Source organism: Trachemys scripta, chromosome 10 (genome assembly GCF_013100865.1).
Source record: "Trachemys scripta elegans isolate TJP31775 chromosome 10, CAS_Tse_1.0, whole genome shotgun sequence".
NCBI lineage: Eukaryota > Metazoa > Chordata > Testudines > Emydidae > Trachemys > Trachemys scripta.
Genome location: NC_048307.1, coordinates 20,336,879 through 20,361,139, shown reverse-complemented (window position 1 = coordinate 20,361,139; position 24,261 = coordinate 20,336,879). Strand labels below are relative to the sequence as shown.

At 39.5% G+C, this 24,261-nt stretch overlaps 1 protein-coding gene across 1 annotated transcript in view; it reads right to left on the bottom strand.

Annotated features, from left to right (window-relative positions):
• The window catches only part of LOC117883854 (sorting nexin-29-like), a 388,013-nt gene that overhangs the window by 51,748 nt on the left and 312,004 nt on the right, over positions 1–24,261 (bottom strand). Inside the window, exon 13 of the mRNA XM_034783666.1 lies at positions 19,375–19,514. Within this exon, the coding sequence (XP_034639557.1) occupies positions 19,375–19,514 (140 nt within the window). The remainder of the gene's footprint in view (positions 1–19,374; positions 19,515–24,261) is intronic.

The following is a 24,261-nucleotide window of genomic DNA, read 5'->3' as shown; positions in this document are numbered from 1 at the left end:
CTGTCCCCTGACTGCCCCAACCCTTATTCACACCCGCACCCCCAGACAGACACCAGGGACTCCCACGCCCCATCCAACCACTCCCCACCCCCTGACGCCCCCCCCCCACAGAACTCCCGACCCATCTAAACTCCTCTGCAGTCCCCTGACTGCCCCCTCCTGGGACCCCTGCTCCTATCTGCCCTCCAGAACCCCACCCCCTACCTAAGCCTCCCTGTTCCTTGTCCCCTAACTGCCCCCTCCTGAGGACCCCCCCCACCCTAACTGCCCCCCTAGGACCCTACCCGTACCCTGACTGCCCAAAACCTTACACCCCCAACCCCCAGACAGCCCCCCCCCCCTGAACTCCCAACCCATCCAACCCTGCTCCCTGTCTCTTGACTATCCCATCCAGAACCTCCCTGCCCCTTCTCCGACCCCCTGACCTCCTTACCGTGCCACTCAGAACAGAGAGCTGCAGAGCAGCGCGCTCGGCAGCAGGGGAGGGGGGAGCAGGGAGAGGAACTCCAGACTGCCGGAGGCGAATGGCTGACCTGCGATCTGCGAATGCAGGGAAGGGGAGGGAAGGAGAGAGAGGAGGGGAGTGGTCTCAAGTTGCAGGGGAGAGGAGGGGGTAGCGGAGGAGGGGCTCTGGCTGCCAGAGCCCAGTGTGAGTGGCACGATCCGGCCGGCTGCCCTGTCAGCCGCGCTCACTCTGCATGGGGGGGAAATCCGGACATTTACAAATTCCCCCCCGGATGCGATTTTTAACTCAAAAAAGCCAGACATGTCTGGCAGAATCCGGACGAATGGTAACCCTAGTTTATGCTCCATACATCACAGAATAATCATTTTCAGGATTTTTTTAAGTTTAATGGAACCAACTTTTTGGTATCCTTCCTGTCAACAAAGACATCTTTAGCAAAGGGTCATAATGCTGCCTTAGTATCATAAACATCGTGGAGGAAGAGAACACATCCAATGTTTTAGAAACCTCTAAACAGCTCAAACTCGTTTTCTGTAAATCATAATCTTATATTTTGATAACTTCTACCTGATGATCAGCCAGGGCTAAAAACAAATGCTGCAACCAACTGGAGATAGGGATTCATAGCATTTCAATGGGATAAAACTCCTATACCTGAGCCTTGATGAATCATGAAATACTGGACTTCAATCCTGCCACTAGTCTAGAACTGAATACTCAAGGAGCTAATAGAGGAGGTATCTGAGCCTCTAGCTATTATCTTTGGAAAATCATGGGAGACGGGAGAGAATCCAGAAGATTGGAAAAGAGCAAATATAGTGCCCATCTATAAAAAGGGAAATAAAAACAACCCAGGAAACTACAGACCAGTCAGTTTAACTTCTGTGATAGGGAAGATAATGGAGCAAGTAATTAAGGAAATCATCTGCAAACACTTGGAAGGTGGTAAGGTGATAGGGAAGAGCCAGCATGGATTTGTGAAGAACAAATCATGTCAAACCAATCTGATAGCTTTCTTTGATAGGATAACGAGCCTTGTGGATAAGGGTGAAGCTGTGGATGTGGTATACCTAGACTTTAGTAAGGCATTTGATACGGTCTCGCATGATATTCTTATTGATAAACTAGGCAAATACAATTTAGATGGGGCTACTATAAGGTGGGTGCATAACTGGCTGGACAACCGTACTCAGAGAGTTGTTATTAATGGTTCCCAATCCTGCTGGAAAGGCATAACGAGTGGGGTACCGCAGGGGTCTGTTTTGGGACCGGTGCTGTTCAATATCTTCATCAACGACTTAGATATTGGCATAGAAAGTACACTTATTAAGTTTGCGGATGATACCAAACTGGGAGGGATTGCAACTGCTTTGGAGGACAGGGTCATAATTCAAAATGATCTGGACAAATTGGAGAAATGGTCTGAGTTAAACAGAATGAAGTTTAACAAAGACAAATGCAAAGTGCTTCACTTAGGAAGGAAAAATCAGTGTCACACATACAGAATGGGAAGAGACTGTCTAGGAAGGAGTTCGGCAGAAAGGGATCTAGGGGTTATAGTGGACCACAAGCTAAATATGAGTCAACAGTGTGATGCTGTTGCAAAAAAAGCAAACATGATTCTGGGATGTATTAACAGGTGTGTTGTGAGCAAAACACGAGAAGTCATTCTTCCGCTCTACTCTGCTCTGTGTAGGCCTCAGCTGGAGTATTGTGTCCAGTTCTGGGCACCGCATTTTAAAAAAGATGTGGAGAAATTGGAGCGGGTCCAGAGAAGAGCAACAAGAATGATTAAAGGTCTTGAGAACATGACCTATGAAGGAAGGCTGAAAGAATTGGGTTTGTTTAGTTTGGAAAAGAGAAGACTGAGAGGGGACATGATAGCAGTTTTCAGGTATTTAAAAGGGTGTCATAAGGAGGAGAGAGAAAACTTGTTCACCTTAGCCTCTAAGGATAGAACCAGAAGCAATGGGTTTAAACTGCAGCAAGGGAGGTCTAGGTTGGACATTAGGAAAAAGTTCCTAACTGTCAGCGTGGTTAAACACTGGAATAAATTGCCTAGGGAGGTTGTGGAATCTCCATCTCTGGAGATATTTAAGAGTAGGTTAGATAAATGTCTATCAGGGATGGTCTAGACAGTATTTGGTCCTGCCATGCAGGCAGGGGACTGGACTCGATGACCTCTCGAGGTTCCTTCCAGTCCTAGAATCTATGAATCTACTGCCTGTCCTCCAAATCGGATCAATGTCTTTTTGAGAGGGAAATTCTATAAATGGGATGAAGGGAGCTAATAGGTTTGCGGCAGGTTGTTTATAAAAATGGTTTCTGGCTGAAAGTTGCATTGCACTTGTGCCAGAGATAGACTGAGAAGTTCAAGTTAAAAGGTTAAATTTCACAATACTCCTTCTCTTCCCCACATTTGGGTTGTCAGCTCACATTCAAAGTCAAGACCAACAATGCACAAAATGTAGTGTAATATATGACTGAATGCCTCTATAATTCGTTAACACAGGTAGAATGAGAACTTGACAATTATCTTTGACAGTAGTATACACTAGACCTCTCTCTGTAAGCCTGGCTATCACAAGCCTTCCATGGGCAGAATTCCAATTGAACAGGGAGTTCTCTGTGCCAAAGGTCATCAGGATGTTGTCTTAAGGGATCCCTTCTCCACTCTCTACACTAATTCCCCCACCTGTCAATGCCCCCACAGATCTTATTTAAACCTGTATTTCATGAACACTTCAGTGAGAAGCTGTTTTCTTTTATTCTTCGTACTTGAACAGTGTCCACATCTGCTGCATATTAAATTAAACCATGTTGAGATCTGGAGCTACTGACTGAAATGCAGGAGACAGAGTCAGAATTTTTAACTAGCTTTTTAGTCTGGGCTAACTTCAATTTCTTTGTCCCTTTATTTTAAAATGTTTTGAAAGTAACCTTGAAAATTTGTTCAAAATGTATTTAATGAACGTAGTCGCATATATAGTACATGCAGCTCTTCACTGTAATTTTCTCATCAGATTTGCTTAGTTTATCAGTCAAAACAACACTAGCAGCACTACAGGTATTAAAAGGAATAATCTTTTTATCTGCGCCACATGTAATTATATACCATTAATAATCAATCTCAGGTTTTAAATGTTTCTGGTGACCACACCAGTACTGTCAGTTATCACTGAAGAAAGGATCATAAGAAACTTTCCCCCTAGGGTGACCAGACAGCAAGTGTGAAAAATTGGGATGGAGGTAGGGGGTAATAGGAGCCTATAGAAGAAAAAGACCCCAAAACCAGGACTGTCCCTATGAAATCGGGACATCTGGTCACCCTATTTTCCCCAGAAGTTTGGTTGTTTGATCTGCAAGACTTATGAAATCAGACATTTAATTTTTAGAAGTTAACTGAATTAATAGGTCAAATTAGTAGGTGAATAATCTACAACAAGATCTTTGGCTTGTGGTGGCTGGCAATGGCTTGAAGGTGAAATCCACCTGTCAACCAAGGCCACAGGGCAGATCCCAGGGACACTCCACTACCCCTCCTGAAGCAACTCCCTCCATGGAGCACTCTGGGAAAAGAGTGTATTGTTTAAGCAATAAGATAAGTCAGGAAGATAACAAACAGTTAATTTCTGTACAATCACAATTTGATTTGGAAAACATGAGACTGAAAGATGAGTGACATTAATCACCCCAGAAATGCAACTGCCCTGAAATATACTGCCAGGATTGTCATATTATGAAATGGAAATTATATGGAAAAATAAGGAAAACAGTTACAACCATATATTTATTCAGCATTACTGTCATCACTGACAGGTGATTATTCCTACAGTGTCCAACTATTTCATAATGTATAGAAAATATCTTTTAAAATCACTTTTTTAAAATATATCAATTATTAATCCATTCAAGAAAATATTTCCTTAGAATCCACTCCAGTCTATTTTACCAGAAAATTTTCCAACAAAAATGATTGAGGATTCTATCTTCTACCTGTTTTCAAACATTTTGTCAATGAACTGTAGCTCCAAGAGAACTAACCGTACCAACCTCAGGAAGTGCAACTTGACTGAACATACTGTTTAAAACTGGTAAACCTCTGAGGTTAGTTTTTAATACTTTTAAAAGCATTCCATATCACTGATTTTAGTTAAACTTTCATTTAGTCTTTTCTAAATATGTCCTTTACATTGTTATAAAGTATAATCAGGGATCTATAAAAGCAAGTAAGTAAACATGGGTACTCTACAGAGCTGCTCTTTGCATGTATTGACTAACATCTGCTTACTTTGCTGATGAATAAGCTTTTACTACACATTTTACTTCTATTACCACGGCAGAGGCAATACAACTGTGGAGGTTGGAACTGTATTCAATTCTGGTTTGTTCATCTATAGAATATTTTAAGTTATAATTGCCAGCAGAGGAATAGTGTGCCATAATAAGTAGTAAAATGTAGAACATGTGTCTTGGTAGCTAACAAATACAGGTAAAAAAATTGTGTATGTATAACATCTAAGTGAGCAGTTGCTAGCTTAGCTAACAACTGGATAAAGTAGAGTTTCTTTGCATTATGGAAAAAGTTAGGGTGCACAAACTTGAATGCATATGACTTGACTTTCAGCTCTCCGGTTGAGACTTCAGGGATGCCACAGGGGGAAAAAAAAGTTTTGAACTTGTAATATGAGCATGTTTGATACAGAAATCATTGAGGTTACATCTATACTGCCCAAAAAATCCAACTCAACCTAAAACAAAACCCTGCGGAAATGAGTCTCAGAGCCCAGTGACTGGTATTGTGAGGTTTCAAGGTTCGTTTCAGGGTATGTCTGTCTAATTTTTTCCATCCTTGTGTGGAATAAATTTAGTTATGTGCACCGAGGTAATGTGCGCCACCAGTAGAAACAAAAAACCTATATAATATATTTTTAAAAAAAGTTACCATATGGATGATTACTCCAGCCAGGACAGATTAGGCATTTTAGAACTCACTACTCAAAGAATTAAATTTAAGTATAAGAGAGAAATAAAAATTATGAAATGCATAGACCAGTCAAAACACTAAAATAACACAGTTTGAAAGATTAAAATTACAGAGAATACATGTGTGTTGCAGGAAATACCAAGAAGTAATAAAAATAATACAAGTATGTGTTTGGATGTGAGTGTGAAAGACTGTGTGTGTGTGTGTGTGTGTGTGTGTAGACACAGTGTGTGTGTGGACACAGTGTGTAGAGAGACAGCCTGTGTGTGTGTGTGTGTGTAAAGTGTATGTGTGTGTAGACACAGTATGTATGTAGACACACAGCGTGTGTGAGTGTGTGTGTGTGAGTGTGAGAGAGAGAGACAGACAGATAGAGATTGTGTGTGCTTGGGAAGTATCTGAGAGACCGTGCGCTGTCTTTTTAAGGTAAAGGTACTCACTCACCACCCGGAAACACGTTCAGACCTCAGATTCTCGGGACTATCCCTTCTCCCCTGCTGGGGTACAAGGGCAGGGTGAGGGGGACACCCTGACATCAACAGCCCTGCTCTGTGCATAGCCAGCAGGAGGGTCCCAGGAGCAGCAGGAGCTCCAAGGCAGAGGGCAGGAGCAATGTGGCTGCATAGCAGCGGGGGAGGGCACCTGACTACATGCTGCTGTCTGGATGCGAGCGGCTCTGCTAATAAACTGCACGGCACTTCAATCATTCCTCAGCGGCCGCTCACATGCGCAGCTTAGAGGGAACACAGATCTACACTGCAAAAACAAAACAAAAACCTAAAGCAGCAAGTCTTAGAACTAGGGCTGTCAAGAGATTAATTTTTTTAATCGCGATAAATTGCGCTGTTAAACACTAATATAATACCATTTATTTAAATATTTTTGGTTGTTTTCTACATTTTCAAATATATTGATTTCAATTACAACACAGAATACAAAATGTACAGTGCTCACTTTATATTTATTTTGATTACAAATATTTGCACTGTAAAAAAACAAAAGAAATAGTATTTTTCAATTCCCCCATTACAAGTACTGTAGTCCAATCTCTATTATGAAAGTTGAACTTACAAATGTAGAATTATGTACAAAAAAAACCTGCATTCAAAACAATGTAAAACTTTAGAGCCTACAAGTCCACTCAGTCCTACTTCTTGCTCAGCCAATTGCTGAGACAAATAAGTCTGTTTACATTTGCAGGAGATAATGCTGTCTGCTTCTCGTTTACAATGTCACCTGAAAGAGAGAACAGGCATTCACATGGCACTGTTGTAGCAGAGGTAGCAAGACATTTACGTGCCAGATGTGCTAAAGAGTCGTATGTCCCTTCATGCTTCAATCACCATCCCAGAGGACTTGCGTCTATGCGGATGAGAGGTTCTGCTCGATAACAATTCAAAACGTTGTGGAACAATGCATGTTCATTTTCATCATCCGAGTGAGATGCCACCAGCAGAAGGTTGATTTTCTTTTTTGGTGTTCAGGTTCTGCAGTTTCTGCATCGGAGTGTTGCTCTTTTAAGACATCTGAAAGCATGCTCCACATCTCGTCCCGCTCAGATTTTGGAAGGCACTTCAGATTCTTAAACCTTGGTCGAGTGCTGTAGCTATCCTTAGAAATCTCACATATCTTCTTTGTGTTTTGTCAAATCTGCAGTGAAAGTGTTCTTAAAATGAACAACATGTGCTGGGTCATCATCTGAGACTGCTATAACATGAAATATATGGCAGAATGCGGGTAAAACAGAGCCGGAGGCATACAATTCTCCCCCAAGGAGTTCAGTCACAAAGTTAATTAACACTTTTTTTAACGAGCATCATCAGCATGGAAACATGTCCTCTGGAATGGTGGCTGAAGCATGAAAGGGCATACGAATGTTTAGCATATCTGGTACATAAAGACCTCGCAATGCCAGCTACAAAAGTGCCTTACAAATGCCAGTTCTCATTTTCTGGTGACACTGTAAATAAGAAGAGGGCAGGATTATCTCCTATAAATGTAAGCAAACTAGCCTGTCTTAGCAGTTGGCTGAACAAGTAGGAGGACTGAGTGGACTTCTAGGCTCTAAAGTTTTACAGTGTTTTGTTTTTAGTGCAGTTATGTAACAAAAAAAATCTACATTTGTAAATTGCACTTTCACGATAAAGAGATTGCAACACAGTACTTGTATGAAATGAATTGAAAAATGCTATTTCTTTTATCATTTTTACAGTGCAAATATTTGTAATAAAATAATATAAAGTGAGCACTGTACACTTTGTATTCTGTGTTGTAATTGATGGCAATATATTTGAAATCTATCGTTTAACAGTGCGATTAAAACTGCGATTAATCGCAATTAATTTTTTTGAATTAATCATGTGAGTTAACTGCGATTAATCGACAGCCCTACTTAGAACCTAGGTCAAGTGAAGACCAGTGTAGATGTTCCCTCTGAGGCAGGACCCCAGGTTCTGAGATCCACCCTCCAGCCTGACTGGGAATGCCTACACTACTATTTTTAGCCCTATGGTGGGAGCACGGCAATTCCAAGTCACTTGGCCTGGGCTCAAAGACTTGCTGCTGCTGCAGGTTCAGTTTTTTTTTTCTTTTTTGCAGTGTAGACAAACCCTGACACAAACCATGAAACCTCACAATACCACTTTTACAAAGTCGCTTTTCAGAATAGAACCACACTTAAAATAAATGGTATGTTAAAATTACATACAATTTTTAAGATGTAGATTTTTAAGATTTTTCAATGAGCAGAACAGAGAATAATGTTCTGGTTGTTGAAAACGTTGCCTATAATTCTGATATATGTATTTATCAAGAGTTAACATGTGCCATTCTTTGGACAGACTGAAGTTCTAATTTAAAAAATAAGTGTACTTGCTATAACAAGTGCTACTGGTATACGACATACCAATCAGGAGTACAATTGTTCACTATGTCTGAGCACAGCCTTTCTTTTTAAATGGACAGTGGCAGCTTCAGGCGCTTGATTACAGCAACCCGATTCAGGGCTACCCAGCCCCAGCATGAATTAGATCAGGAGGGGACCTGAACTTACTAAACTGGAGAATCCGTCTCAGTGTCCAGTTCTGAACTACATATTGAGTTGGCTGTTAAATCTATAAATAGGCAAATTTCAAGTACAAAAAAAGTGTCATCTATATACTACGAAATGAATGCTATCTATGAAGGAAACTGCTAGACCAATTTTGTGTTTGGTCTAATACAGCATTAAAATGTAACAGCCATGAACCAGGATTAAAAATATCTTGTAGAAAGAGATTAACATCAAAAAGAGAAGATGAGCATATTCAGATGAGAGCTCATAGCATTAGGAAACACAGGCCATTTAAATTTCCATCAAGAACCACCAGTATTTGCTATAACAATGAAAAGGAAATGTTAGCAAACTGGTTCAAACAGCCATATTACAGACTGCTAACCATATCTGGACCTCAAAACAAAGTTTGTTTTCACTTTATAACAATGGCACACTATTAAATTTCATTACAAATCATTTGGGCAATCAGATCAGTGCTTAAATTATTGTATAAAACCATTGTACTTAAAAAGAAAATAAACAGACACTGAAGTCCTAGTTCTAGGTAGCAGCACTATTAATTAACTTCAGGTGTTTAATGTTCAGTGTGTATGTTTAAAGACATTATTTTTAAAATTTCCACTGAACATTTTCACATTTTAGGACCTCAAGTGAATTAATATCCCTGGTCCTAAAAATTTATAGACATAGGGCACCATATGAGGTGGAACTAACTGCTCTTGGATTATTCCTTTTTACATTGTTGGGAGTGTTTGTGTGTAAATTTTGAGTGACGAGAAAACACTCAATGTAAGTACATGCAATTATTTTTCATTAATTATTTTTGTTATTTTACATTTCAGTGTTTTCTAATACACAGCTTCTGTGCCCTGCGGGTTTTTTTTACTTGTATTATAGAATTTTATTTTCTGCTCTCCTGAGATAACACTAATCTTTGCTTCACAGTCTGAAAGCTCGACCCACAATTGTTTGGCATCTGTAAACCGTTTTCAAGAGAAAGGTAACCCCTTCAGGAAACATATACATTTTTTACACAGCTTAAATGGAAATACACATTACATCTAGTTTATCACTACATTAATTTATAATTAATATTTTACAATAAATGTGCTTTATTAAAAGTAGACATCTACAGATTGGAAAAAAATACAGATAATTTCAAGTACAAAATCAAGGTTTCTATCAAAGGATGTAATAAAGTTATCAACATAAGGTCCAATTCTTGTAAGTTGCTGAGTGCTTTCAGTTCCCATAGAAGGAGTTCAGAATTGCCAATGAGATGAGAGCTAGGAGGCTCTTATGGGAGAGATGGGGCAGGGAGGGTTTGGTGGTAGAACTGAATCACAGACATTTTGGATAGTATTTAAAACCCATCAGTGTTAATGCTATTTCATGACGCTCAATTAAAGGAGGAAGAGTCCCCAGATGAGACACTGGAATGATGTTGCCTTCTCTGGTTCATTGTTTCTGTCTAAGTCTGAAGGGTCCTATGATATCACTGATAATTATTGTCTAGGTGAAGAGATAAACTGACCCTGATACCTCTGTAAAAAAGATCTCATCATTTATCGCAATTGAGAGCTGCCTGGGAAATATGCTGAGATTTATTTGTTTATTTTTAAGCTCTTCCAGGACCTCATTAATATTCTCATTGGAAATTGTCTATTCCAGCAAAGAGAGGGCTCTGACATTTTTCTTAATTCCATTTGAAAAAATGCCTCGGAAAGGTTCTCAGGATTTATGGGAATTTGAACCCTTCTCCCACAATCCTTGGGCTCCCAGAAAAATTCTGCAAACAAGTGCTGGAAACTGTGGGACAGGTACTCAGAGTGCAGCACAACTATAACAATGGATCAGAGTGCTAGTGTGTACATGGGTAGAAAAGCACCCAACCCATGGCTAACATGGATGCACCACCACAATTTGCCTTGGTGCAATCCCACCAGTTCATTGGGTATGAAATGAAAAGTTGAAGTGAAAAGATACTTCTCATGGTTTGTGTAACATTGCGATAACACATCACGCATTTCATATTAAAACAGGACCTTAAAAGGCACTATATAAAAATGCTGCCACCTTACTCAAAAGACTTTTGCTCTCTGTGTGAAAGCTGCTAACTTTCATGACTAAAATGAATGTTTACTGCTTTTTTCACCTATTATCACTGAAGAGCCAATACAAGTACAGAAGAGTGAGCTGGTGTTTATTGCAACAGAGGGTCCTGTGGCACCTTTAAGACTAACAGAAGTATTGGGAGCATAAGCTTTCGTGGGTAAGAACCTCACTTACATCTGAAGAAGTGAGGTTCTTACCCACNAGAGATAATTTGATCTGATTTTCTTTGTGGTTCTATTCTGAAAAATGACTTTGTAAAAATAGCATTGTGAGTTCTATATTTGCCTCAGTTAAAGCTGTCAAATAAAAAGGAGGATGTTTTTTAAAACTGCCCAGCTCTGTATACTCAACCTGGAATCTTAAAGCCAAGCTGTATTCTTGTAAAGATTCTGTAAATGTAATTTAGGCCCCAGGCCTCTGTGAATAGAATTTAGGTCCAGGCCCAAGATTCACCCTTGTTCAGAAGCTTGAAAGATCAGGGACCCAGTTAACAATTCTTTTGGTGATTCACAAGCCACAATAAACACCAGTATCAGAGGGGTATCCGTGTTAGTCTGAATCTGTAAAAAGCAACAGAGGGTCCTGTGGCACCTTTAAGACTAACAGAAGTATTGGGAGCATAAGCTTTCGTGGGTAAGAACCTCACTTACATCTGAAGAAGTGAGGTTCTTACCCACGAAAGCTTATGCTCCCAATACTTCTGTTAGTCTTAAAGGTGCCACAGGACCCTCTGTTGCTTTTTACAGATTCAGACTAACACGGATACCCCTCTGATACTGGTGTTTATTGTGGCTTGTGAATCACCAAAAGAATTGTTAACTGGGTCCCTGATCTTTCAAGCTTCTGAACAAGGGTGAATCTTGGGCCTGGACCTAAATTCTATTCACAGAGGCCTGGGGCCTAAATTACATTTACAGAATCTTTACAAGAATACAGCTTGGCTTTAAGATTCCAGGTTGAGTATACAGAGCTGGGCAGTTTTAAAAAACATCCTCCTTTTTATTTGACAGCTTTAACTGAGGCAAATATAGAACTCACAATGCTATTTTTACAAAGTCATTTTTCAGAATAGAACCACAAAGAAAATCAGATCAAATTATCTCTATAAGGTGCTCAATAAAAACAATGAAGAACCTCCAGAAAACCTGAGCTATCATTGGTTTTATGACAGTAGTATTCATCATCTCATATTTCATAATGTTAACAGCACAATCACTGTTAATAAATCTGTACAGCTAATGACCTTTTGGAAAGAATCTTTAAAATGTGACAAATTCTAATAAATGGAATTAAACATTCAGTGATAGAATACAGTTCCTGTTAAAATTTGTAAATAATCCATTATAGATTCAGTAGCAAACTACGACTTTTTACATAATTTAATTACTGCAAGGGCAAAATTTTATGCACAACTCCAAAGAACTATTTATCAATTTATTTTATCCAGAGTAACAAGTTTTTTTTTTCTCATCTAATTTTAACTAGTGTCTGTTCCAAATTATTGTATCCTTTTCTACTTATTTTGATGCCAATTTTGCTCTGTTGCCACAAATTCTTTATGAGTTTCCCCAAAGACACCGTTATATTGATTGTTACAACAACTGTGTCCTTCCAGGCCCAGGATGTTGCTTGAGCTCTGGTGGAGTGAGCCTTAATAGTCAGTGGGAGAAGTACACTGGCCAGCTGATAACAAAGGGAGATAAAATGTGTAATACACACTTTGACAATATTTGGGATGAAATAATCTGGGGACCTTGGAGTGTCCAGTTATGGCCACAAATAGATGCGGAGATAGTGTTAAAAGATTTGGTTTTCTCAATGTATTATAGCAGAGCTCTGGCTATGGCTAGAGTATGTAGCTTCCTCTTCCCTTGCATGAAATGAGGTTTAGGAAAGCACAAAGGTTGATTGGTTTAGGAGGAACTCAAACCATCTTTGGAAAGAATTTTGCATTAGGTCATAGTATTCATAGGTGCCGACTCAGTGGGTGCTCTGGGGCTGGAGCACCCCTGGAAAAAAAAATGTGGGTGTTCAGCACCCAGCAGCCACAGTTGTTTGGCAGCGCCCCCGATCATCTAATCTGGGAGGCTGCCAAACAGCTGTTTGGCAGCTCGGGGAGGAGCTTGGGGGAGAGTGGACAGCAGTGAGTGGCAGGCAGGCAGGGGCCTTGGGGAGGAGGTGGAGCGAGGACGGGTCCTCGGGGGGGGGGGAGTAAAGGCGGGGCCGTAGGGGCGGGGCAGAGCAGGGGCAGAATGAAGGTGGGGCCCTAGGGGAAGGAGCAGAGCCTATGTAAGTGCCACTTTTTCTTTATGGAATGGAAGTATACAGGGGTTCCACCATCAATGTCCGAAGCTTGCTCCCTCTTCTTGAAGGGTACGTCTACACTGCCACTACAGTGGCACAGCTATGGCATTGCATCTGTGCTGCTGTAGTGCAGACACGTCTTACATCAATGGGTTTTTTCTGTTGATATAGTTAATCCATCTCTCCAACAGTCATTAGTTAGGTCAATGGAATAATTCTTCTGTTAACTTAACTGCATCTGTACAAGGGTTAGGTCAACCTAACTACAGCACTGCCGCTGCAAAATTTTTCACAGTCTGGAGTGACATAGCTAGGTCAATCTAATTTTTAAGTGTAGACCAGGCCTGAGATTAAGATGGTGGATGGATCACTCTGAGAGGGGCTGAGCACAGAACTCCATAAGCTTCAAAAGGACAATGATGAGGGTCCCATGCTGGAGTAGTATCTCTGACTGGTGGGTATGCAGGCAGTAGGCCCTTGTGAAATTTGGACACTGTCAGATGAAGGAAGAACAAGAACAACTGTATTGGTAGATGATGTGCCGATGTTACTGCCAGATGGACATTGACTGTGCTAAATGAAAGTCCAGTATGTTTTTATGACAGCAAAGAGTCAAGAATTTTCAGTACCGGGGCCTGCATGGGGTTTAGACTGTATTAGGCCACCCACATGGAGAATCTTTTTCATTTGGAGAAGTATCTCTCATAGACAGCTTTCTGCCCAGTGCCAGGATTTCCTGAATGTGTGAGGAGCAGCTCCTTTCCATGGTGCTCAACCAATCAACATCCTGGCAGTCAGGTGCAGCAACTTTGGGTTTGGGATGAAATACTTGAACCCGATCTAATGACAACTGGTCTGAGCAGTCTAGGAGCCTGATCAACAGTTGTGTGGACATCTGTAATAGGTCTGTCAGCCAGAACTGGCTCAACCAGTAGGGAGCTGTGGGGATAAGTGTGGCCCAGTCCTGTCTGGCTTTGCCTGGGAACTAGTGGAATCAATGGGGAGATGTATGGAGGGCCATGATTCCACTGCAGAGGGAAGGCATCTGGTAATGTTCCTGGGCTCATGCACTCTCTGGAACAGAAGTTCAGATACTTGGCCTTCTCCTTCATGCCAAACAGGTCTATCATGAGTCACTGATGGAATAATGACTTGGTAATGGATTTCTGTGGTGACCACTTGTAATAGGTGACCGACTGCCCGCTTAGTAAGTCTGCCATATCATTGCTGACTCCTGGAAGGTGCAGAACCACTGGGTATGCCAGGTAGATGGCACCAATTCCATAGCTTGATTGCATCCCTTCAAGGGGAGGAGGAAGAGCAAACACCCTCTTGGCTTTGTTTATGTAGTGCACAGCTAATGTATTGCCTCTTAGTATCTGCACTACCAAGTGTTGTAGGACATGGAAGAACCCAACCCAGTCCTGAGCTTGAAGAGATGGAATGTTAGAGGCAAGCATTACCATTCTAAATCTAAGCTGGTGTATATACTTGTTCACTCTTGTCAGGTCTATGATGGGTCTAAGACCCTCTTTCTTCTTTAGAATAAGGAATGTCAGGAGTAGAAGCTTCTTCCTCTGTACTCCCAAGGAACCTCTTCTATGGCTCCCAAACAAAACAACAAAACCACTTCCTTTTGTAACAGGTCTCGTGAAAAGGGTCCTTTGAAGAGGAATAAATAAAGAAGAGTGGGGAGAAAGTGTAGCATGAAAATTGATGTTATAGCCATAGGGGATGATGTCCTGCACAAAACTGTTGGCTATAATCTCTTACCATGCCCAATGGAAGAGGTGAAGAGATTTCCAACAGTTGTCTCTGGCATAGTCTTGACACGGTTCTCAACATGCACCCATTCCAACCAGCTGCCTCTGTGACAGAGGAGGAGGATGACAGGAGCCTCCTGATATAACAGGGATGTTTTCTGGGTGATTATGGGAGTCAGATGGCCTTTGCCACTGTGAGGGCAGACACTAGAAGAACTTGCAGTATAGAGCTGGGGTGCATATGCTTAAAGATTTCAGTGTTGCCCTTGAATCCTTTAGGGAATGGACTGCTTCATCCATCCAGTTGCTGTAGAGCTCTATTACATCAAACGGTAAGTCCTCTATAGTCACTGGAATTTCATTTGGAATCCCAGAAACCTGGACCAGGTTACAGTTTGGTTGGTGCATTGTGACTGCTGTAGCTATGGATCTAACGGCCACATCAGACTCATCCAAAGCCACTTGTAGCACTAACTTCATTACCATCTAGCCTTCTTTGATGGCACCTCTCAGCTTCTCTCTATTGTTCTGTGGGAGCCTAGTTAGGAAGGGAGTTACCCTTTCCTACATTGAAAAACTATTACTAACAAGGCTTGAAAGTTTGCAATGTGGAACTGGAGGAAGGCTGATGAATAGGCCTTTACACTGAAAAGTCTAGTTGATTGGGGTCCTTATTTTTTGGAGTGCTCTAATATGGACCTGGTCTTTTTCTGGACTGCAGTTACCACAAGGGACCCTCATGTCAGATGCATGTAAAAATGTTCCAAGCTCTTAAGTGACACTTGATAGCACTTTTCTACTTGCTTCAAAGTAGGAGAAAGCTAGGCGTGGGTGTACCACAGTCCCTTTGCTGGTTTCAGTATGCCCTTATTAATTGGCAGGGCAATTCTTGTTGGCACTGAGGAGCTGAGAATATCAAACAGCATGTGCATGTCCTCTTGGATCACCATTGTCTCAATGTCCAAGGTTTCTGTTAACCTCAAAAGCAGGTCTTTTAAAGTTCTAAAGTCATTGGCAGCTGGTATGTGTGGAGTCCAAGGCCTTGCATGGAAAAGATTTGCATGGAAAATTTAGCAGGTAGGGCAACTGTAGTGTTTTCCAAGCCATCTCCACTCCTGGTATAAGAGGCCTGGCCATCGATGCTGATGGTGACTGAGACTTCCTCCTCTTTCCTTTCATATGTTATGAGGCCCCACTCCTAGACATAGGGAAAGGTGGGGCCCAGTAGGAATATTCTATAGGAACTGGCCAGACTGCAGTTGACGTGTGCATTGCCAGTCATGTATAGGTGCATTGGGCGCTTCAGGAACTCACCATAGGGTATCCCTCTGATCTAACAGGAGGAGGTTCTTTGCTTGATATTCAAAAGAAGAAGATCTAATTTGCCTGGGAAGCACTTAGATGCTGAAGTAATGGGCTTTATGGAAAACCCAGCTATACGCTTTCTATATCCTTCCTTCCTGTTCTCATTTGCCTTTAGGTTCTCCCATCAACACAGCTACTGCTGCTTATGGGGGATGCAGTAATTAAGTCGATGGGAGAGCTCTCTCCCATTGGTTTAAAGCATCTGCACTAGCATTGGTGCAGCTGCACCGCTGTGAACTCTGTAGTGTATACATAGCCTAAGAATGTTTTGAACAATATCCAATTTTTGTTTGCAGCTAGGTAAATTCAGACCATATCAATTCAGTTAATCTGTACCTTAGTTATATCTAGATATTTTATTGTGCACGAAACATTCAGATTTTTATCTGCTTTTTGTTGTGTTTGCTTTTTTACCTGAATAACTATGAATTTACAATTGAAAAGACTTTGGGCCAAATTCACCACTGGCATAAGTGGATGCAACTCCATTTAAGTCAATGAAATGCATAAGCTTATATCAGTGGCAAACATAGGCTCTTTGCATCCATTAATTCTATCCCTTCCTTTGGGAAATTCACAGAATAGCACTAATAGTAGCTCTTGATGGGCAACATATGTTTTGTCCTGATAGCAAGAGGGAACATGATTCTGGTTGGCAAAATAGGGTGAGATACACAACGATCTCAAAATGATGAGAGGATAAAAATTTTTTTGAGAACTCAAGCAGAAAAACCAAGTAAACAAGTACTAGACAACAGTGCAATATGTTCTTTGTCAACTGATGTTCCATTTGTTGTTTCAGTTAGAATTGAATCATAATCCCAGACATGAAAGGCCAGTGATTATCAATCAAATCATCCAGCTCTAAATTGAATTTAAAGTTGCAACTTCCATATTACTAATAATGCTGATAAGCTATTAGCAATTCACATTTCACAAAAATATATTTAACAACCTTAAAAGTAAACATTATAGGAGAAAGAGAAATAATGATTTCATATGAAAATTCAATTCCAAATGCGGGTTACAATCTACATTACTTCCCTCATTTGTTTAAGAAACAAAGTGAAATAGAGCATTTCCTAAGAATTAATTTCTTTAAAAAGACTTAATAGAAAATTCTCTAATGATCTTTTAAGTGACAAAATGTAAAACTATTTAAATCATCACAACCTGTAGCCAATTTACACAAATTGAGTTCTTTGGAGAAGAAGGTAAGTTTTTATGCCTCTACAAATGATATCCCGCCATTTATGCCAGCAACCTCAATACGTCATGTCAAATTCACTTTTACTTTGACAAAACACAGGAACAACTAAAACAACGAGAATGTCACAAAATATATTTTGGTATTCTTCCCATTTATCTATTAGTCTTTCGTAAGGAACAGGCTACTGGAAAAGCACAGATGAAGGTACAGAGAAATCAGAAGCCATCATTATATACAGACAGAGAAATTAAAAGATGACATGACTGTGTACCTTGGTGCAATTCTTATTTTCAACATAAAATTGCTTCTGGCTTTAAAGTGAAACGAAATACCACTGAGATTTTAAGAGAGTCAGCAAATTTTGTTTTCACACACTCAATATGTCAGATGCAATTTTAAGTGTAAGACAGGGAATGCTAGCTCATTAAAACTTGAGATATGCATACAGTTTTACTTTATAACAAAAAGAACCTGGTGGTATCTTGGAAAAACATACTGAAATTATGGAAATTTCCCTGTCAGAGAATGACAAGCAGAATTAGACTATGGAAGCAAGTTTCCTAATAAACGTCGTTTTTTCCCCCCAGTCAACTTTCTATCCATATAGATCTCTGCCCTGGAAAATACTACATTTCAACTTGCACATCTCAAATGTAGCACAATATAGTGCAATTAGTACAAGCGACAAAGGAGGTTTGTTTTTTCTGGAATATATCGTATTTAATTGGGCCCTGTTTCTGCAAACTCATCCACTCGAGTGGATCCCAGTGGAGCCCCAGAAATGGAGTCTTAGTGTGTAAATTCTTTGCACTGTTCAATGAATATACAGATTGTACATGTGCAGTAATTATATATGTTTAGGTACTACCTGAACCAGATTCAAAGGGCAGTATGCTCCAGAGGAGATGAGACAGGATTAGGGGACAGATAACCTGGGTTCTTCCTGACTCTGCCACTCACCTGCCATGTGTTAAGCACTTTGAGAACTATTGATAAAAAGAGCTATCATACTTAGCTCTGATAAAGTCTAGAATTTCACCTCAACTACTTCATGTTGCACCTGAGCTAACAGCACCGTTTCATTATAAAATTGCAGTCATATCTGGGCCCCATTCCTGCTGCTATTGTGATCAATGACAGAACTCCCAATGGCTTCAGCGGAAGCAGAGTTGGGGCCTTCAAGACTTTAAGCATATCCTGGCTCTACTCCTACAGGTGCTGAGTTCCTTCTGAAAGATTCTGCTTGCTCTCAGTTCCCATCATTCAGTATCTTGCTGGATAGGCCCATGTTACATATTCAGGACAAAAAAAGATCAGACATAACACAGTGCTCTTCAAGACAGTGTCAGAGAGAGAGAGAGAGAGAGACTGACACCATACTCCAAAAAACAAGTTTTCATTAATGTTATTTATCATTTTAATATTTTTTAAATAACATATTTTAAGGGGCTGTGCTTATAACAAAATGGAAAGGTAAAAGAAAAATGCTATTCTGATATGGTGATACATTGATGTTAAAATATTCTAACACATGACCAGGTTATATGGAAGTATGTCTGGCCATTTTCTCCTATCTTTACATTTACACAACCATATTATTGTACCTGGAATAGTAATATTACTCCCTTCCTGTAGTAAGTGAAACAGTACACAGATTGCAAAAGTTCTGCATTTTCCTAGAAAAATTAGTCAGATTCCTTTTATTCTTTATTTTGGCCAGTATATAAAACTTAAATGGGGGGATGGAGAGAAGAGAGTAGAATGGAGCACCAAAAAATAAAAACAAATCTCCCCAAAACCCGGAGAGTACAATTTTCAAAAGTACCCAATGACATTCAAAAGGACTTAGGCTCCTAAATCATTTAGATGCTTTTGAAAGTTTTATAATCCATAGTGGCCTTTATTCAAAGAAAAATTTGAAATGCTGAAAAAAAATACAGTAGATGTATAATTTCTTTAAACATATCAAAAGCATTTTTCGTGTTACTGGACTTCTTTCTATAATAAAATGGAGATTTCAGTGGTGATGCATTACATTTTAAGTTAAACTGCAAAGAAAAAGGCTTAACATTTTGTTGAGTACTGCATGTCCATTAGACACATACTTACACAAAAAAGGGCATCAGTTGAATAAGAGTCTCTTTTTTGGGGCTAACTGTGAATTCTGGCACAGTTTGAATAATTTTGTTCATAACATTCCGTAAGTAATTTTGTAGTTGTTTGCGTCGTTCCTCTACAAACTTTGCATCCTGCAAAAGAAAAAAAAGTTGAATATTACAAAAGATTTTTTCCATTCTAAAATGCCAGACAGCGATGATGACATGAATTCTGATTGATGACTTGTGCTTATCTCAGCCACCTATAGCAACATATTATCTAACACATTTGCAGCCAGTGTAGACAGAGACAAGTCATGTTCAACATTATATAACTTGGTTATGGATAAAACCCTGTCCATGACTATCTGACATGATACTGACCATAACTTATCCCTGTCTACCCGGAGTGTATTCTTCCCTGAGAGAAAGGCCTCTTCCGTGGACTAAATGTTTTCTTTTAAAGGACTGTTATTGAGGCCCAGATGTCAGGCTCTTTCAGGACTAGCAACTTATACAATCCTTTAGGGAAATGGAGGTACTTTTCCTCCCTTCCAAGAAGTTTATTAATGCCTCCTCTCCCTGCCCTCACATCATGAACTTTTCAGAGGCTGGATACATACACCTCATGATAGACCCATTTTAACTATAAGAGCAGACATATCTCCCTCCGTTTAGTAACACCTTTTGTTAATGAAATTTTACACAACAGTCTATTTTTTTAACTAGCATAATGTAGCATTGGTAGGATGCTTTGGAAAAGAGATTTTATTTAAGTGTTAATGTTTTTCGTCTCTGGCACCAATGAATGGAGATAACTGTACCATTCCTCATTCCACTGTGAGATTTACAGACTGAAAGCCTAACAATAGTATGTCTACTTAGATTTCATAACTTCAAAACATGCATATTTTTGTCTGTGGGAAACACAATTATAGTAGAGTATAATACAATCTGTCAGCAAGCATAATACACTTTAGTGAGACTGTAATGGATTTACTGAAAAATCAGACTCTTTTTTGTATTAGAGCCAACAAGCTATATCTCAGAAATTCAGGCATTCTTCTCACCTGGTTTAAATGTCAGAATATACTCTTCAGGCATGAAGCCTCAAACTATTATAAGACAATTATAGCTTTCAAAGGACGAGTAGAGTTCCTATTTTGTGTAAAATGTGTCTAATCAACCATTGTTATTAATCTATTCAAGAAAAGTGCTTAGAAATGTACAAGTTCCTGTTTCTTGCTAAAAAAAGATATGTTTAAAATGTTACCAAACCATTCCATTTAATCAAAAACAAAAAATTAATAGGCTGGGTTGCCACATATTGGATTTGAGTTTAAGGTTAGCTCTTCTCACTGGTAGAGTCGGCTTTTCCCGGAATAGGGCTTAAATGGCCACTTGTCTGGATTTTGAAGCAGTACTGTAAAGTTCTAAGAAGTTTTGCCATCTTTGCCATTAGGAAAAGTTGGCATGACAGAGGTATTTTAGGAAGAAGGGTTCTTCCCGAAGAAGACAGTGTTCTTCCTAAAGAAGAAAATGAAGTGGGATCCCGGAGGACTGGCTTTCCAAAATAATTTAAATATTAATGTAATTTAAAAAACAACAACAAAAAATATTAAACATTTAGAGTTGCCTTGTCAAATACTGGAAAGAAAGGCTCCAATTTTGCAAATGCTTATGCATGTGCTTAACTTTAACTGCCAATATGTATTCTGTTCCCAGATTGCTAAATGTATAAGCCCCGTCTACAGGAAGGAATTTTACAAAATTCAGTGCAACCATCAATTGAGCTGAACTGGCTGGAGCCCTAATGTAGACAAGGCTCCTGCAACTGGATGCATTTTTACCACTGTGTCAATTAAAACTGCATCTAAACAACACGGGATGAAACTCTAAGCCCTCTGAAGTAAGTGGCAAAACTCACATTGACTTCAACAGATCCAAGATTCTATCCATGTTGTTTAACTTGGTTAAGAGCACCAGAAAGTGCCACAGTAGGACTCCCACTTGTAAAATATGTGGGATTTTTTGTAAAATTATCTGGCAAGGACATGACCCCAGAATACACTACACACTTTCTCTCCTACCTCACAACACCTTGCCTCCCTATGTATAATGTTATAGAACTAGCAGAAATACCCAACTTCTCCATATTATATTTGTATTAGCCATATGCTATAGTATATACTAGTAATATATTTAAAGCAGTAGTGTAGTAGATTCCCATGTTAAAAAAATAGTCTTGTGTGTCTTTTCTCCTATTGCTCACAGATTCTTTATAAACATTTATCTGATAATAAATGTAATCTAACGGTATCCATACTCAAAGGCGTCTAAAGGTTATGCAAAGCCTATTTTGTCCCCCCTCTAAAAATTCTAAACATATGCAGAGTAAAACAAATATGGGCATTTAAGTAGGTGAACATCCACACCTAAAAGACCACAAGAGAAACTTAAAAGGAGAGAGGCAAAAATGATCACTGTAAAATATGGTAACAATCATAAAGGTTCTCTCATTCTCTGCTTAATTCCTGCCAATAGCAGCAGTTACAATACTGAGAGTTTGAACAGATATTTCAAGAGTAATTGTTGGACTGGATTATCCATGGACAGCAGGTATCTGAACTCCATTTCACACTATCAACTGCTCAAATCTATTCAAGGGACATAACTATTCAAGGGACACTATCTTAGGACCTAACCACATCAGCCACACCATCCGGGGCTAGTTCACCTGCACATCTACCAATGTGACATATGCCATCACGTGCCAGTAATGCCCCTCTGCCATGTACATTGGCCAAACCGGACAGTCTCTACGCAAAAGAATAAATAGACACAAATCTGACATCAGGAATCATAACATTCAAAAACCAGTAGGAGAACACTTAAGTCTCTCTGGTCACTCAATAACAGACCTAAAAGTGGCAATTCTTGAACAAAAAAACTTCAAAAACAGACTCCAACATGAAGCTGCAGAACTGGAATTAATTTGCAAACGGGATACCATCAGATTAGGCCTGAAAAAAGACTAGGAGTGGTTGGGTCATTACAAAACCTAAACTTAATTTCCCCAATACTAATTTCTCCCTACTGTTACTCACACCTTCTTATCAACTGTCTGTAATGGGCCACTCTCTTACCACTTCAAAAGTTATTTTCCCTCCCTTGGTATCCTGCTTTTAATTGATTTATCTCATTAGACTGACCTCACACTTGGTAAAGCAACCCCCATCCTTTCATGTATTTATACCTGCTCCTGTATTTTTCACTTCATGCATCCGATGAAGTGGGTTCTAGCCCACAAAAGCTTATGCCCAAATAAATGTATTAGTCTCTAAGGTGCCACAAGGACTCCTCGTTGTTTTTCTCTGATGTAGATACTATTATGAATAGGAATGGTAATTTTTGATAGAATCAGAAAGTTTATAGTTTAGCTGTGCAAAAATGTATTCAACTGTTACTAAAAATTATTCTTAAAACTATAAACTGAATACAGTACATATAAGAAGTTAAGATTAGTCTGTCTACAGAAGAAAGTATTGTACAGTACATGCTTTAAATGCTAACCATTTTCCTTCCAATGAATCATTTGCCGTTAAAGATTGGTAGTACTGAATTTACCACCACTACACACGACAGTTTGAGGAAAAAAAAGCATCAAAGTATCAATCAGGTGTTTTTTAATGATTATTGAAAAATAATTTTTGAAAAATTCTTTAAGAGTAAACTTACGCTACTTTGCTTGATGCAATCCACTCTCTAAGGTCTCTCTTTTAGCACATCATGGTCAGAGCACAGTGACTGCTCGTACCAATCAGAGAAACAGCTTTCTCCATGTTCTACTGCAATGCAGAAGGCTAGACAAATGTACTGCTGAACAGAGCTCTCTATACAAGCTGCTAGAAGATACTAACAGCAGGAAATCTAATTCATGTAGATACATAATAGTTAGAATGGAAGATAATATTAATACTACAGGAAATTATTGCTGTATTGGAATGTAACTGTATTTATTGTTTTTGTCTATTTAAACTGTTACATTAGTCAAGTAAATTTTATATTTCCCACTTTCCTATTTAGTACTGACACATTTTCCATACAATGCTGTTTCAATGTACTGTAAAGAGACTTAGTATAGTGCCTGCTGAGCTGCTAATCTGCACAACCCAATTTCACCTGCATGTTGAATTCTAACACTAACATACAATATTAAGAAGCATTTTTAGTTAGAATGAATTTTGCACTCCTAGGACCACCTGCTTCTACCACATATGCTACAGATCAGGCATTCACAAACTTTTCATAGTGCAAACTACATCTTAATAGAGAGATGGTCTCCTGGACTGCTTCCTCTCCCATTCAAAATTGTGTGGAAAACTGCTCCTCCCATTCTTAATTGTAAAATATCGCGGTGACAACTATAGCAATTGCTTATATGACAAAGTCATATTAGCAATATATTTTAGCTATCTTTCGTGGGATAATTACTCTATCCTTTTAGAAAAAAGGTTAATTAAATGGCCTCTACTTTTGTCCTTCATTTCATCTTCTCTCCCATCTATTTTGTTGCTCTTTCCCTTCTGCTCCCCTGATCTTGCTTCTATGCTGCTTGGCTCCCTTCTCATTTTCTGTATGTTCTCCCTTGTTGCTTGTTCTTCCATTACCCTGGGACATGCTACCTTGTCACTTGGCCCTTCTTCTCTGTTCTCCTGGTTATGCTATCCAGTCATCTGGTTCCCTATTTCCTCTGTGCCCCTGAACATAATGCCTGTACCATTCTTTTGCTTAATGATTCTTTTCTCCCCTGATATTCCTCTTCTGGAGATGGCTGACAGTTCCAGTTCCTTGAGGGAGCCCGTTTACATACCTCCTATATACCAGTGGGTTTTATAGG